This window comes from Bubalus kerabau, chromosome 9, assembly GCF_029407905.1.
Source record: "Bubalus kerabau isolate K-KA32 ecotype Philippines breed swamp buffalo chromosome 9, PCC_UOA_SB_1v2, whole genome shotgun sequence".
In the NCBI taxonomy this organism is placed as follows: domain Eukaryota; kingdom Metazoa; phylum Chordata; class Mammalia; order Artiodactyla; family Bovidae; genus Bubalus; species Bubalus kerabau.
In genome coordinates this window covers 26650595-26662545 of record NC_073632.1, presented here as the reverse complement: position 1 = coordinate 26662545, position 11951 = coordinate 26650595, and the positions used below count along the sequence as shown (strand labels likewise).

Here is an 11951-nt window from a genome sequence, read left to right as displayed (position 1 = left end):
GAGGGAGTCCCCTGTCTGTTGATCTCCATGGGGCCTTGGATTTTCCTTTTGGGAGGCTCTTCCCTTTCCATAATTCTTCTCCTTGGCCTTGTCTGAAGTAGGTATTGAAAAATACAGTCAGCCCTCCATACCTGGGGGTTCCGCATCCGAGGGCTACAGGTACCACACCATTTTATACAAGGGATTTGATCACCGTGGAGTTTGGTATCCACAGGAGTTGTGGAACCAGTCGCCCAGTGGGTACCCAGGGTCAACGATTTTATCTATTGTAGAGGTTGAGCTGTCTTGTCAGCATACTTCTTACCCATTCTGATAGGAATCAAGGATCATTTTAAGTTTCAAGAAGCTCCAACTGCCTTTAATCCAAGTTGGTGTCTCTTTTAACAGTAAAACTGATTTTCAGATTAAACCTTGTTTGACTTCTTAGCCCTATGTTTTCTTTCTAGACATATTTCTTTGCCATATTTCCCTCCTCTCTCTCCCTCTTTCTCCGCCTCCCTCCCTAATTGTGGGTTCCTTGAGCTCAGCAGTGAGAGCAATATCTCTTCCCCTGAACCGTGTTTAATTCATGGCCATTTGGTCCAACGGAAGGGGATATCAGCCACCATGCCCTAATCCATGTTCACTGTTCTGATCCTCACTGCAAAGCTGGGTTTTAATAGACTTCATGGCTCAAAGTATCAGTTTTATCTTTTATTGTTTGGGTTGAGAAGCCGTTGCCTTTCCAACCTTGTAAGTCCTTGAATTTGCAAACTCTCTTATCTCTTTTATGCATCTTTACCAAAACTGACAGATCTTCTCCTCATATCTCTTTCTTGCAATATCTTGTCACATGCAGAGAATAGCAAGCAAATAAACAGTAATAATAATAATTTGCTTTCAGTCTCTTCCCTAAAGTTAGGTATGCCTTCTACTTTCCAGTTGACTGCTGGCAACACTTTACCGACTTTTTGCCCACTAGAGAACATGGATTTCCAGGGATTTCTGTGGTGGTCCAGTGGTTAGTACTCCATGTATTCACTGCAGGGGGCATGGGAAAAACTTATTAAAAAAAAAAAACATGGATAGATTTTCAGTCTTTCAAGAATAGTTACCTTGATTCCTTTGACCAGTGGTTAAGCCAAATGCCACATAATTTAGGGTTTATTATTGAAGCAGCAGCTCACTCTTCCAAATTCTGTCATTTCAGGATAAGATAATCCCATGGTGACAAACTTACCCCCCAGTATCAACAGCTTAAATATGAGGTTTCTTTTCTATTGTGTCCCATGTCCATTGGAGGGACCTTGAGAAGATTCTGTTCAAGGTGGTCACTCAGGGACACACATAGCCAGTCTCTGTCTCAACAACTGCTCCCTTAAGCAGAGCTCTGGGGGAAGAGAGGGCGCCTCTTAGAGCTGGCAATATTTGGTAAGCAGCAATCTGCCTGCCAATGCAGGAGGTGCAAGTGACATGGGTTCAATCCCTGGGTCAGGAACATCCCTTGGAGTGGGAAACGGCAACCCACTCCAGTATTCTTGCCTGGGAAATCCCATGGACAGAGGAGCCTGGAGGGCTACAGTCCATGGAGTCACAAAAAAATTGGACACGACTGAGCACACATACACAAGAATAGAAGCTCTATAGCTCAGAGTTCAGATGCAGGGAACAGAACCCGCTGTATCTAATTCAAGGAGGAAGAGAGAGATTTGAAGATTCAATGGTTCGTGGACAAGTGGAGGAATAAAGAAATAGATTGTAGGTTGAGCTTTCAGGAAAGTCTCCCAAAGTCACACCCCAGAACCAGGTCATCAACGGAGCTGTGTCTCCCCTGCAGTCAGGAGTCCACTAGCATCAGGACTCCTTGAGGATGAAGACGCTCTCTCTCCGTCAGGAAAACAGCATTGCCACTAGTTCCAGACCACACCACACCTGGCACCATCTAGGTCCACAGGCTGCGCGCCAGGAAGCCCACCTCTCAGAACCCACAGAGCTGGTGCCTGGTATCTATCTCTGCCGATACTGTCACAGGACAAGAGAAAGTAGCAGACAGGACAGACAGACGCAAGCGTGGCCTTCTAGTCTCGACTTTCTAAATCCAAGCTAGTGCATCTGATTGGCCGGATTCAAAGCACGCCCAGAACCCGAGCTGCAGTGGGCTCTGGGATCTGGTTTTTAGACTCTGGCGTCTACACGCATGGAGGCCCACCACAGCGAAGATGAGGTTGTTAGGCAACACATCCATCCTTTACGACTCGGCAGCAGACCACAGGTAGGGCAGCAGGTGCTATAGCAACAATAAAGCTTGTTTATAATTTTCACATACCCCCCAGGCCCCACCTACTTTAAGAGGTTTACACTGAACATCCAAAGTCAGGCCCTTAGGGATTCTGGAAAAATTAAAAATTTTTTTGTGTTATCTTTTACAATCTATGGGGGAAGATAATATACTTTTTAAAAAACCAGATTTTTGCTTTGATGTAATGTCTTTATTGAATTTGTTACAATATTGCTTCTATTTTTGTTCTGGCTTTTTGGGCATGTGGGAGCTTATCTCCCCAACCAAAGATCAAACTGCTGTCCTCCCCCCATAATTGGAAGGTGAAGTCCTAACGACTGGGCCAGGGAAGACCTGATAATACAGTTTCATCAAACACAATATGTTAAGGACTGTGCTTCAGGCTTTTATGCATTCTCATAGTTTAGTCTCCAATTCTGACACCAATTCTATGAGGCCGTGTATCAGTGAGGGACTGTGTTTAGCTGTATGTCGCAGGCACCCACTACAGCGGCTTGAACGAGCAAAGTGTTCATTTTCCACGTGTCATAAGCAGTCTCTATGTGTGCATGCTCAGTCACGTCTGACTCTTTGGCACCCTGTGGACTATACAGCCCACCAGGCTCCTCTGTCCATGGGATTATCCCAGGCAAGAATACCGGAGTGGGTTGCCATTTCCTACTCCAGGGGATCTTCCTGATGCAGAGATTGAACCCTCATCTCCCATGTCTCCTGCATTGGTGGATTTTTTACCACTGAGCCACTTGGGAAGTCCCAGTAAGCAGTCTGCAGGGGAGCAAGCCAGGACTAATACAGAGTGCTAGCTGCCTCTCTTTTCTTTAGTCCTAAACTTCTGGCTCTGATCCTCACGGACATAAGACCACCTCCAGACATTACTAGCAACTTCCAGAATGGAAAGGGGAGGTTCAAAGGCAGAAGGCAGCAGTGGGGCTAGGTCCATCCAGTTACAGGTGGTGTTTACACTACAACCTCTTGACTTCCGCACACATCTCATTTCCAAAACAGTGTTACATAGCAACCTCTCTCTTCTGGGGAACTGGGGGACTAAAGGTTTTGTTTTGGTGACAGCTATTACCAAAATCAGAATTCTGTTAGTAGGAAAGAAAACCACTTTGAATATTGGGCAGGTAACTGGTAGTGTCCGGCTCAGATAAACATTATTTTCATTCTACCACAAGGAAACCAGGGTTCAAAGAGGTGGAGTAACATGATCATAGCTCAATGACTTGGGAATTCAAGCTCTGTAAGTACAAATTCAGGGCTTTCTGATAAGAATTTATTTATTTGGCAGGAGGAATTTTTTTTATCGAAGTATAGTAAATCCGATGGACAGAGAAGCCTGGTGGGCTATAGTCCATGGGATCAAAAAAGAGTCAGACATGACTTAATGACTGAACAATTTACATAGTTAATTTACAATGTTGTGTTAGTTTCAAGTGTACAGCAAAGTGATTCAGTTGTACATATACATACATATTTTCTTTTTCAGATTACTTTCCATTATACTTTATTATAAGATACTGAGAATAGTTCCCTGTGCTGTACAGTAGGACCTTGTTTTTTTATTTATTTTATATTTAGTAGGGTATACCTGTTAATCTCAAACTCCTGATTTATCTGTCCCCTCCCCCACAATTTCTTTGGTAACTATAAGTTTGTTTTCCATGTCTGTGAAAGAATTTACTTTTAAAATAGTTAAATCAAAAATATTTTGACCTATAAAGGGATAAACTGAATTATTCAGAAAACAAACAAACAAGAAACCATTTGCTAAAAATTCTGGAGAAGTGAAAGTAGGAATGAGAAAGGATGAGATTTTTGGTGGGAACAGCACAATCTCATGCTTAAACAATAAAACAACACCGATAAAAACCCCCCATGCTTAAAAGCAACCTTAAAGACTATGGCACATTTTCAGGCTAGTTTCCCACTGTGGGTAAAAAAATTCATTGCCTTGTGGCTAGAACTCATTCTGACCTGGCAAAGTCATTTTATTGCCTCTATTAACTCTAACCTAATGCCTGAGAATTAGAGCAGCTCTTAACCAAGCTAGAAGGCGATTGCACCCCACTCCAGTACTCTTGCCTGGAAAATCCCATGGATGAAGGAGCCTGGAAGGCTGCAGTCCATGGGGTCGCTGAGGGTCAGACACAACTGAGCAACTTCACTTTCACTTTTCACTTTCATGCTTTGGAGAAGGAAATGGCAACGCACTCCAGTGTTCTTGCCTGGAGAATCCCAGGGACGGGGGAGCCTGATGGGCTGCCGTCTATGGGATCACACAGAGTCGGACACGACTGAAGCGACTTAGTAGTAGTAGTAGTAGTATAACCAAGCTAACCTGAAGACCATCTCCAGTTGCTATATGGTGTTTTCCAGAATGATTCATTTGATTCTCATTTCCCTAAACTTAGATATTTTTATTTCTTGGTTGGTGTTTTTGTTTTGTTTTTGCTACCATTGAGGAAAGAAAATGATTTGATCTGCCCTGAAAGACGGGAGCCCTGTGAGTAGTGACGGGGGTGGAGCTATTGGATGTTTTGTACAAGCTCACAAGGATACTGAGGTTTAAAGAAAATGCAGAAGACATCAGAAGTGGGTACCAAGATCCCAGCTGGGAGGGCAGAGGTGGGTCTGCTTGAGAGTGCATTGCCCTGGCCATAGTTTGCAAGAATGTGCAACACAAGGGACTTCCCTGGCAGCCCAGGGGGTAAGATTCTGCAATTGCAATGCAGGGGGACAGGGGCTGGATCCTTGGTTGGGAACCAAGATCCTGCACGCTTCACAGTGAGGCCAAAACAATAAATAAATAAAAATGAAAAGACACCAATTTAAAAAAAAAGTACAACTCTGCCTGGGAGCCTGACAACAACCCCTAGCTGGCCTTGGGCACCTGGCAGGCTGTGGCTTCTGCCTTAAAGGGATAGGATGTGTCCTGACTTGGCTGTGTCCTTGCCTTGAACCTTGGGATTCCCCACTTTCACCACCTTGAACTTGGCTGGCTTCTGGCACAGGACACGTGGACCATCCAAGCCAAAAGGGACGGCTGAACAAATGCAGCCCAATCCCTGGTTCTAGTTACAGAGCATGGCTAATTTCTGCCCAAATAGTCTTTGGAGAACTACAAAGAGCAAATTAATTACACTCCTGTGAGTTTAAGCAGCAGCAAGAAGAAGAAGGAGAGGTAAATAACACAGAGATTGAACCTGAAAAGGACCGGGGGGTGGGGGGAGGTTGGGAAAACTGTGTAAACCACATTTGTTGAAGGCTGGGAAAACAAAAAGGGGGTTACTGTTGGAAGATCACAGAACACCCTGGGCCTCCTCGTTAATGCAGTTACAAGGTGTGCTTGTCCAGTTGCTGAAATAATAGAGCCTTGGAGGCATGGCTTGTGGGATTTTGCTCAGGTTGGGTACCCTTTGAGGGTGCGAGGCCACGGAATTTAACCTTGCCAGAGGCTGAGGAGCTGCCTGGGAAGCTGGGATGAGATGCTTTTCTAAGATCTCAAGGTGGGGCATTTTTACTCTCCTTGCAACTAGAGAAGAAAGTAGGTGGTGCCTGGCAAAAACTGGAACTGAGCAGGGATGAAGCCTGAGCACAAGATGAGGTCTGGCAGGGAAAGTTTCACCCACAGAATGAAGGCCCTACTTTGGAAGTGTGTTAATTTTAGAGGCTTTCACAGATATACAGTCTAAGTACCAGCATTCAGGCCCAGACTAGAATTCTCAAATTCTAGTATAAAAAACAACACAAGAAGCTTGTTTGAAACGTACGTTCCCAAATCCAGCCATAAAAGATTCTGATTCAGTAAACTGGGGTTAGAGTGGCAGAACCCCACAAATGTCACAAAGAACTCCGACTCTTTGTAACCCAGGAACTGTTGCCTACCAGGCTCCTCTGTCCATGGAATTTTCCAGGCAAGAATATTGGAGCAGGTTGCCCTTTCCTACTCCAGGGGATCCTCTGGATCCAGAGATCGAGCTTGAGTCTCTTGTACCTCCTGCATTGGCGGGCGGGTCCTTTACCACTGCGCCACCTGGGAAGCTATGGACTGTTCTAGTTACTTTGTAAAAACTATGGTCTCTTCAAAAAAAAGCACTCAGTCCAATTAGAGACCTGACTGATAACAATACCATCGCCAACAACAAAGGAGTACTCTTTTGCCATCTCTTGTTCATTTACTTCTGGAATTCTTTGGCTTATTCACTGAAGAACAGTAACTTATCCAGGAATTAGAGATCTATCAGGAGCAACAAAATATGATTCTACTTTTGATTTCTCCACAGCTGCCATTACTTCGAGCAAAACCTGCCTGTGCCTGCCTGAAAGAGGGAAGGAGGGACAGAAAAAGGAGGTGACCCCTCCCTTTCAAATTTTCTTTCCAAGACTTGAAGATGAAGCATCTTTCCTCCAGAGGAAGAAATTGCTGGAGCCCCCAAAACCACAAGATTGATTAGGGCTATTAATGTTCAGTCACTCAGCTGTGCCCAGCTCTTTGCGACCCTATGGACTGCAGCAGGCTAGGCTTCCCTGTCCTTCACCATCTCCCGGAGTTTGCTCAAACTCATGTCCATTGAGTCAGTGATGCCATTAAACCATCTGACCCTCTGTCATCCCCTTCTCCTTCTCCCTTTAATCCTTACCAGCATCAGGGTCTTTTCCAATGAGTTGGCTCTTCACATGAGGTGGCCAAAGTATTGGAGCTTCAGCTTCAGCATCAGTCCTTCCAATGAGTATTTATTAGGGCTGTGCAGTAGCTTCAATGTTTTTCACCAAGACCCCTCCTAAAAATAAATTTCAAGTCACAACCTAGAACACACACACACAGACACACTCCATATATGTGTATCTAAGTGTGGCATGTGTTTATGTGGAAACATGGAAAATGGAAACACTTTCTAAAACATGTGACGTACACTTTATCATGTGACGTACACTCTAGTATTTTCTACTTTTCATTTTCATGCATTGGAGAAGGAAATGGCAACCCACTCCAGTGTTTTTGCCTGGAGAATCCCAGGGACAGGGGAGCCTGGTGGGCTGCCGTCTCTACAGTCGCACAGAGTCGGACACGACTGAAGTGACCTAGCAGCAGCAGCAGCAGCCCTCTTTTCTTTTCCCTTCTTCCTCCCCTATCTTCTCTACTGACAGTCATGGTACCACATATGGTTTCACCTTGGTGTTTGAAAAGTGCTGGGGTCCATGTAAGATTCCAACCATTATGGGAAGGAAAGAAGGGGAAAGGAGCTGGAATTGGAAAAGAGGTCTGTTCAGTCATTTTTCCTTCTTCCTCAGGCAGTAACCCTCTTCATTTATCCTTTGTCTATCTTGGCTAAAACAGCATCTACAACCTACAGAGAAGACTTTAGTCTTAGAGGTTGATTGGTCAAAGTAAGTGAAACACTCAGAGGAATTTACTGATAAACCAAGGAGTCTCTTCTTACCAGGTTGGCCTTCTCACACTCTTGCAGAGGGCATGCTCACTTCTGCTTGGCTGTCTTTACCTCCTAATCTGGAATCACAGCTACCTGCAAAATCATCCTCCTTGCCTGCCTCCTCACCCCTAGGTCTGCCAGTGAAGGCTACTGAAGGCACAGGGCAAGCCCTTCCTCCCCTAACATCCTGCTCAGGCAGGTACAAGTGCCTTCAAAGTAAAAAGAACCAATGCTGTTATTTATTTTTACAACTAAAGCCATTATTCTCATCACTTGGAAATGAATTCTGGGGCTCAAATGACCCAAGGTCCCCACAATCAACCCTCTTTATCCAATTAGCAATGCTCATTTTCATTGAATGGCTATCCACTCCAGTATTCGGGCTTGGAGAATTCCATAAACCAGTTCCACTATTTAATTATATGCAGTAAAAACAGTCACAATTGTGTTTGCTGTTGTTGGTTGAGTGGTTAGTCTTGACAAACATCAGCTAAAGCAGCCAACTTCATGAATCACTTTTCCTCACAGAGGGGGAAAAGAAATCACTCCCATCCCACCTTTGTTGTGACATCATTTTATCTCCATAAAGAAAAACAATTCTAGCCAGATTTCAAGTGTTACTCAGCATCCTTCCCACATGTACCTTATTTTAAAATGTTTTCATTGGTTTAAAATGCACTTTGCAAGGACTTCCCTGACAGTACAGTGGATAAGACTCTGTGCTTCCAATGCAGAGTTTGATCCCTGGTCAGGGAACTGAGACCCTACATGCTGTGCGGTTCGGCCAAAACAAACATTTTTAACTGAAAAAATAAAAATAAAAAGCACTTTGCAAGTTAACTGTCTTTCAAAACAATTTCATTATAAATTAATTACCATGGTTAAAATTATAAACAAATTCCATCCAGTGCTGAAGCAAAGAACTGGTTTTATCTCAGTTCTTTTCAGTACATTGTGATCCACTGAACACCTGAAAATAAGGAGTCTATCAAAAACAATTGGGATCATGTCAAAAGTATACAAGTACTAATTTGAAAAAAGTCTCTCACATTGGAGCAATATGAGTATCAAAAAAAGTAATAATGGCAACAGGTTGAAGCATGCCAAAAAAATATCCATGCCAAAAAATCCATGTGTTCCTAAAGATATTACAAAAAAGAAAGTCATTGATCACTTCTGTAGTTTTCTAGGATACTAATTCATTATTGTGAAAATTAACAAAGAAAAATGTCAAGCATTAAAATTAATTACTTGATGATGCTATTTAATACATATTTGTAGCCTTTGTGTAACTAAAGTGGATTTGGCCATATTTGTAGTGTAAGGTCTCATTAGTGTTTTCCTATAATGTGAACTTTTGCCTTCCAACATGATTATAAAACTAACTGTGTAATTTTGCTTTAAAAATTTTCATGTAAGTGGAATTATTCAGTATGGTCTTTTATACTTGCCTTCTTTCACAAAGCATTTTGTTTTTGACATTCATCCAGGTAGGAATATTTTATTCCTCTTCATCAAGTTGAGTAGTATTCTATTGTATATAGTTACTAAAGTTTGTTTAACCATTCACTAGTGCTTTTCCTGTATCTGTTGAAAAACTGTTTTTTCTTTCCTTTATTCTATTAATAAAGAATACTACTTTATTATTATAATACTACTATGTATTATTTAAAGAATAACTACATTGATTGACTTTCAAATGTTAAACCAATTTTGCATTCCCAGGATAAACTACACTGGTCATGAAGGCTTATCCTCTTAAATGTTGCTGGATTTGACTTCCTAAAAAGAACTTTTTTTAATTGAGGTAGAGCTGATGTAGAAAATTATATAGATTCCAAGTATTCAACATAAAGGTGATTCACAATTTTTAAAATTTACATTTCATTTACAGTTATTTAATTTACTAAAATATTATTCAAGATTTCATGTCTGTGTTTATGAAGGAAATTGATCTCTAGTTCTCTCTACTTTTGAGATTTTATCACTGGTTATGGTATCTGGGTAAGAATAATTTCATAAAATAAATCCAGAGTGTTTATTTTATATTAAAATACTTTATATTTTATTTTATATATTTTATATTTATATTTAATCCAGGCATCCAATACCTATTGGATGCCTTGCAGAACTTTGAGAAACATTAAATTGTGCATATTTGAATTGTCATTTAAATATGTTCCAAAAAATAAAATAATCTTATCTGACCTTGTTTAGTCTTCTCTAATTTCCATAGTAAACACACCCTATTCACCTTCAAGCTTAGTTTGCTGGTGACTGAATTTGTAAGCAATATGAAATTAGGTTTTAGGAAATTATTCCTAAGCAGTTTTAGGGTTTACTGTCACTAGAAATCTAGAAGGGGAAACTGAGACCCTTAGAGACTGCCAGACTGTCTCCAAGCAGAGTACCTTCCCACTGTCAAAGCTCTGCACCACACAAGACTCATTACAAGCTTTTACAGGAAACACAAAATGCTTGCCGCGTATACATTTACCTTATAAAGTTAATGTGTCCATCCTTACTCTTTTTCCTTCTTATGAAGGCCCACACTTCCTACTGATAACAATCCAAATAGGGAGCAACAAAACAATGAAACTCCAGGATCCCATGGCTTGCGGGGGTTACTAGTTGAACTGGGCATGCTCAGTCGCCAGGCAGATTTTTCGGTGAAGTGGAAACTACAACAGCGCGTACCGTGCGCGCGGAGGTGGGCGTGCCCTCGTGGAATTTAGAACGTTGCCGCAGCCAATGGGGCCTCGCGGCCGGCTGCCGGGGCTCCTCATTGGAGGAGCGGGGAGACCAGCGAGTAGAGGGCCCCTGGAGGGAGCCGCCGAGGTTGAGGTCCCGGAGGCCGGGCTACGCCAAGACCTGCGCGTGAGCAGCTTCGGAGGCGGCAGCATCCAGCGGCGGTGCCAATAGTTCCAGCCCGTTGCTTTACTTTTAAGCTGCACGAATACAGTCATTATGCCGAAGAGAAAGGTAAGTCTTACCCAAAAAGATTTCAAAGGCCTTCAGACTGTGAGAAGAGCAAATCTTGCCATTGCTATGGATGGCGCGGAATGCACTCGGTAGTAACTCGAGGGCGGCGATTCTCTTTGCTCCTTCAGGCTTGTTTTCAGGTGCCTGTTGCAGATCTTGCTCCCTCCCTCTGTCCTCATCGATCTCTGGATGTTACTTTCTTTCCGGCGACGCGACTTCCCTTCTTTTCGAACTCATTCTAGCCGGAATGGTTTCTACCTCGAACAAGAAGCAAAAGCGCTTTGCACCCCCCCCTCCCCCCCCCCCACTTCCAGAAGGGGAGTTTTCTGTTTCCAAAACTGCCAGATTGAGGTTAGTGTGCAGGAAAAAGCAGCGAGACCGGGGGCGGGGGGAGCGGGCGGAGGGGAGGAGTAACAAGTAACACGCACAGGGAGATCGAAAATGAATCCAGTAAGTCGGGCAGATGTCGGGGTTATTCCCTTGTGGGCCGTGCCCACACCGGTGCGCCGCGAAGGCGCTCAGGCCACGGGAGAGGGAAAGCCATGTTTTAACATAGTGCTCACCCGGCTGCCGCCCCCGCTGCAGACCCGTATGTACCCAGTCCAGTGTCGGGCAGGGCCGGGCGGCTGGACCTGCGTGCAGTTGGCGGCGGGGACTCGCGGAGTTGGCCCTGCGCAGGAACGGGACGCCGCCGGGGGCGCGCGCAACTGTGTTTGCAAAGGGCAGGGGTCACCGGGTCCGATTCGGCGACCCGAACCCACATTCGGTCCGGGAAGGCGGGCTCCGCGTGCTCTCGCGCCCCTGGGTGCGGAGGGGGTACTTAGGGTCCCTCCTGCAGGACCATTATGTGTCCCCTTCCGCGCAGGCCCGGGACACCCAAGTGACTCGCACCGGGGACGCACGTTTCCCTTTGAGTCCGGCTGCGACTTGTCATTGTCCCAGGGAGGGAAGGGAAGGCTTTCTTCCACCCCGAGGAGAAACTGCAATGTGGCAGCTGTTGCTGAGAAAATACTTTGCACCCTCCCACCGCCTGGCCTCGCGTGTCCAACAGTGTTAAGCAGTGAGGATATTAAATTGGAAGCAAAAGGGCAAATAGTATGTTGGTATATCAGTTAAAGATGGTGGAATGATTTATGTTTGTAAGTGATCTCATTATTTTCAAAATCTTGCAGCTTTAAAAATACAGAGGCTTTTGACTTTTTATCTGTCTATATTTAGAAGTTGATGGAAAACTTGTCTCCTCCATTTGGAAAAAG

General features: G+C 44.0%; 1 protein-coding gene and 1 long non-coding RNA gene across 10 annotated transcripts in view; one reads left to right on the top strand and one right to left on the bottom strand.

The window, feature by feature from the left end:
* Window positions 1-722: 722 nt before the first annotated feature.
* Window positions 723-10345, bottom strand: LOC129619651 (uncharacterized). The gene is made up of 3 exons (XR_008698005.1): window positions 10211-10345; window positions 6922-7062; window positions 723-1020 (listed from the first exon to the last, which is right to left on the bottom strand). It is a non-coding gene; the product is annotated as an uncharacterized LOC129619651 (long non-coding RNA).
* A 130-nt stretch (window positions 10346-10475) lies between these two features.
* Window positions 10476-11951, top strand: part of HMGN3 (high mobility group nucleosomal binding domain 3) — a 36500-nt gene continuing 35024 nt past the window's right edge. For 2 of the 9 annotated variants that reach the window (XR_008698004.1, XM_055534859.1), the window contains exon 1: window positions 10480-10695. Coding sequence is in view for 8 of the 9 variants with exons in the window: in XM_055534859.1 (XP_055390834.1) it covers window positions 10681-10695 (15 nt within the window). In the remaining variant the exon portion in view is untranslated. Of the gene's footprint in view, window positions 10696-11951 lie in introns of all 9 variants that reach the window. The other 7 variants (XM_055534860.1, XM_055534857.1, XM_055534853.1 and 4 more) reach the window with 7 other exon arrangements.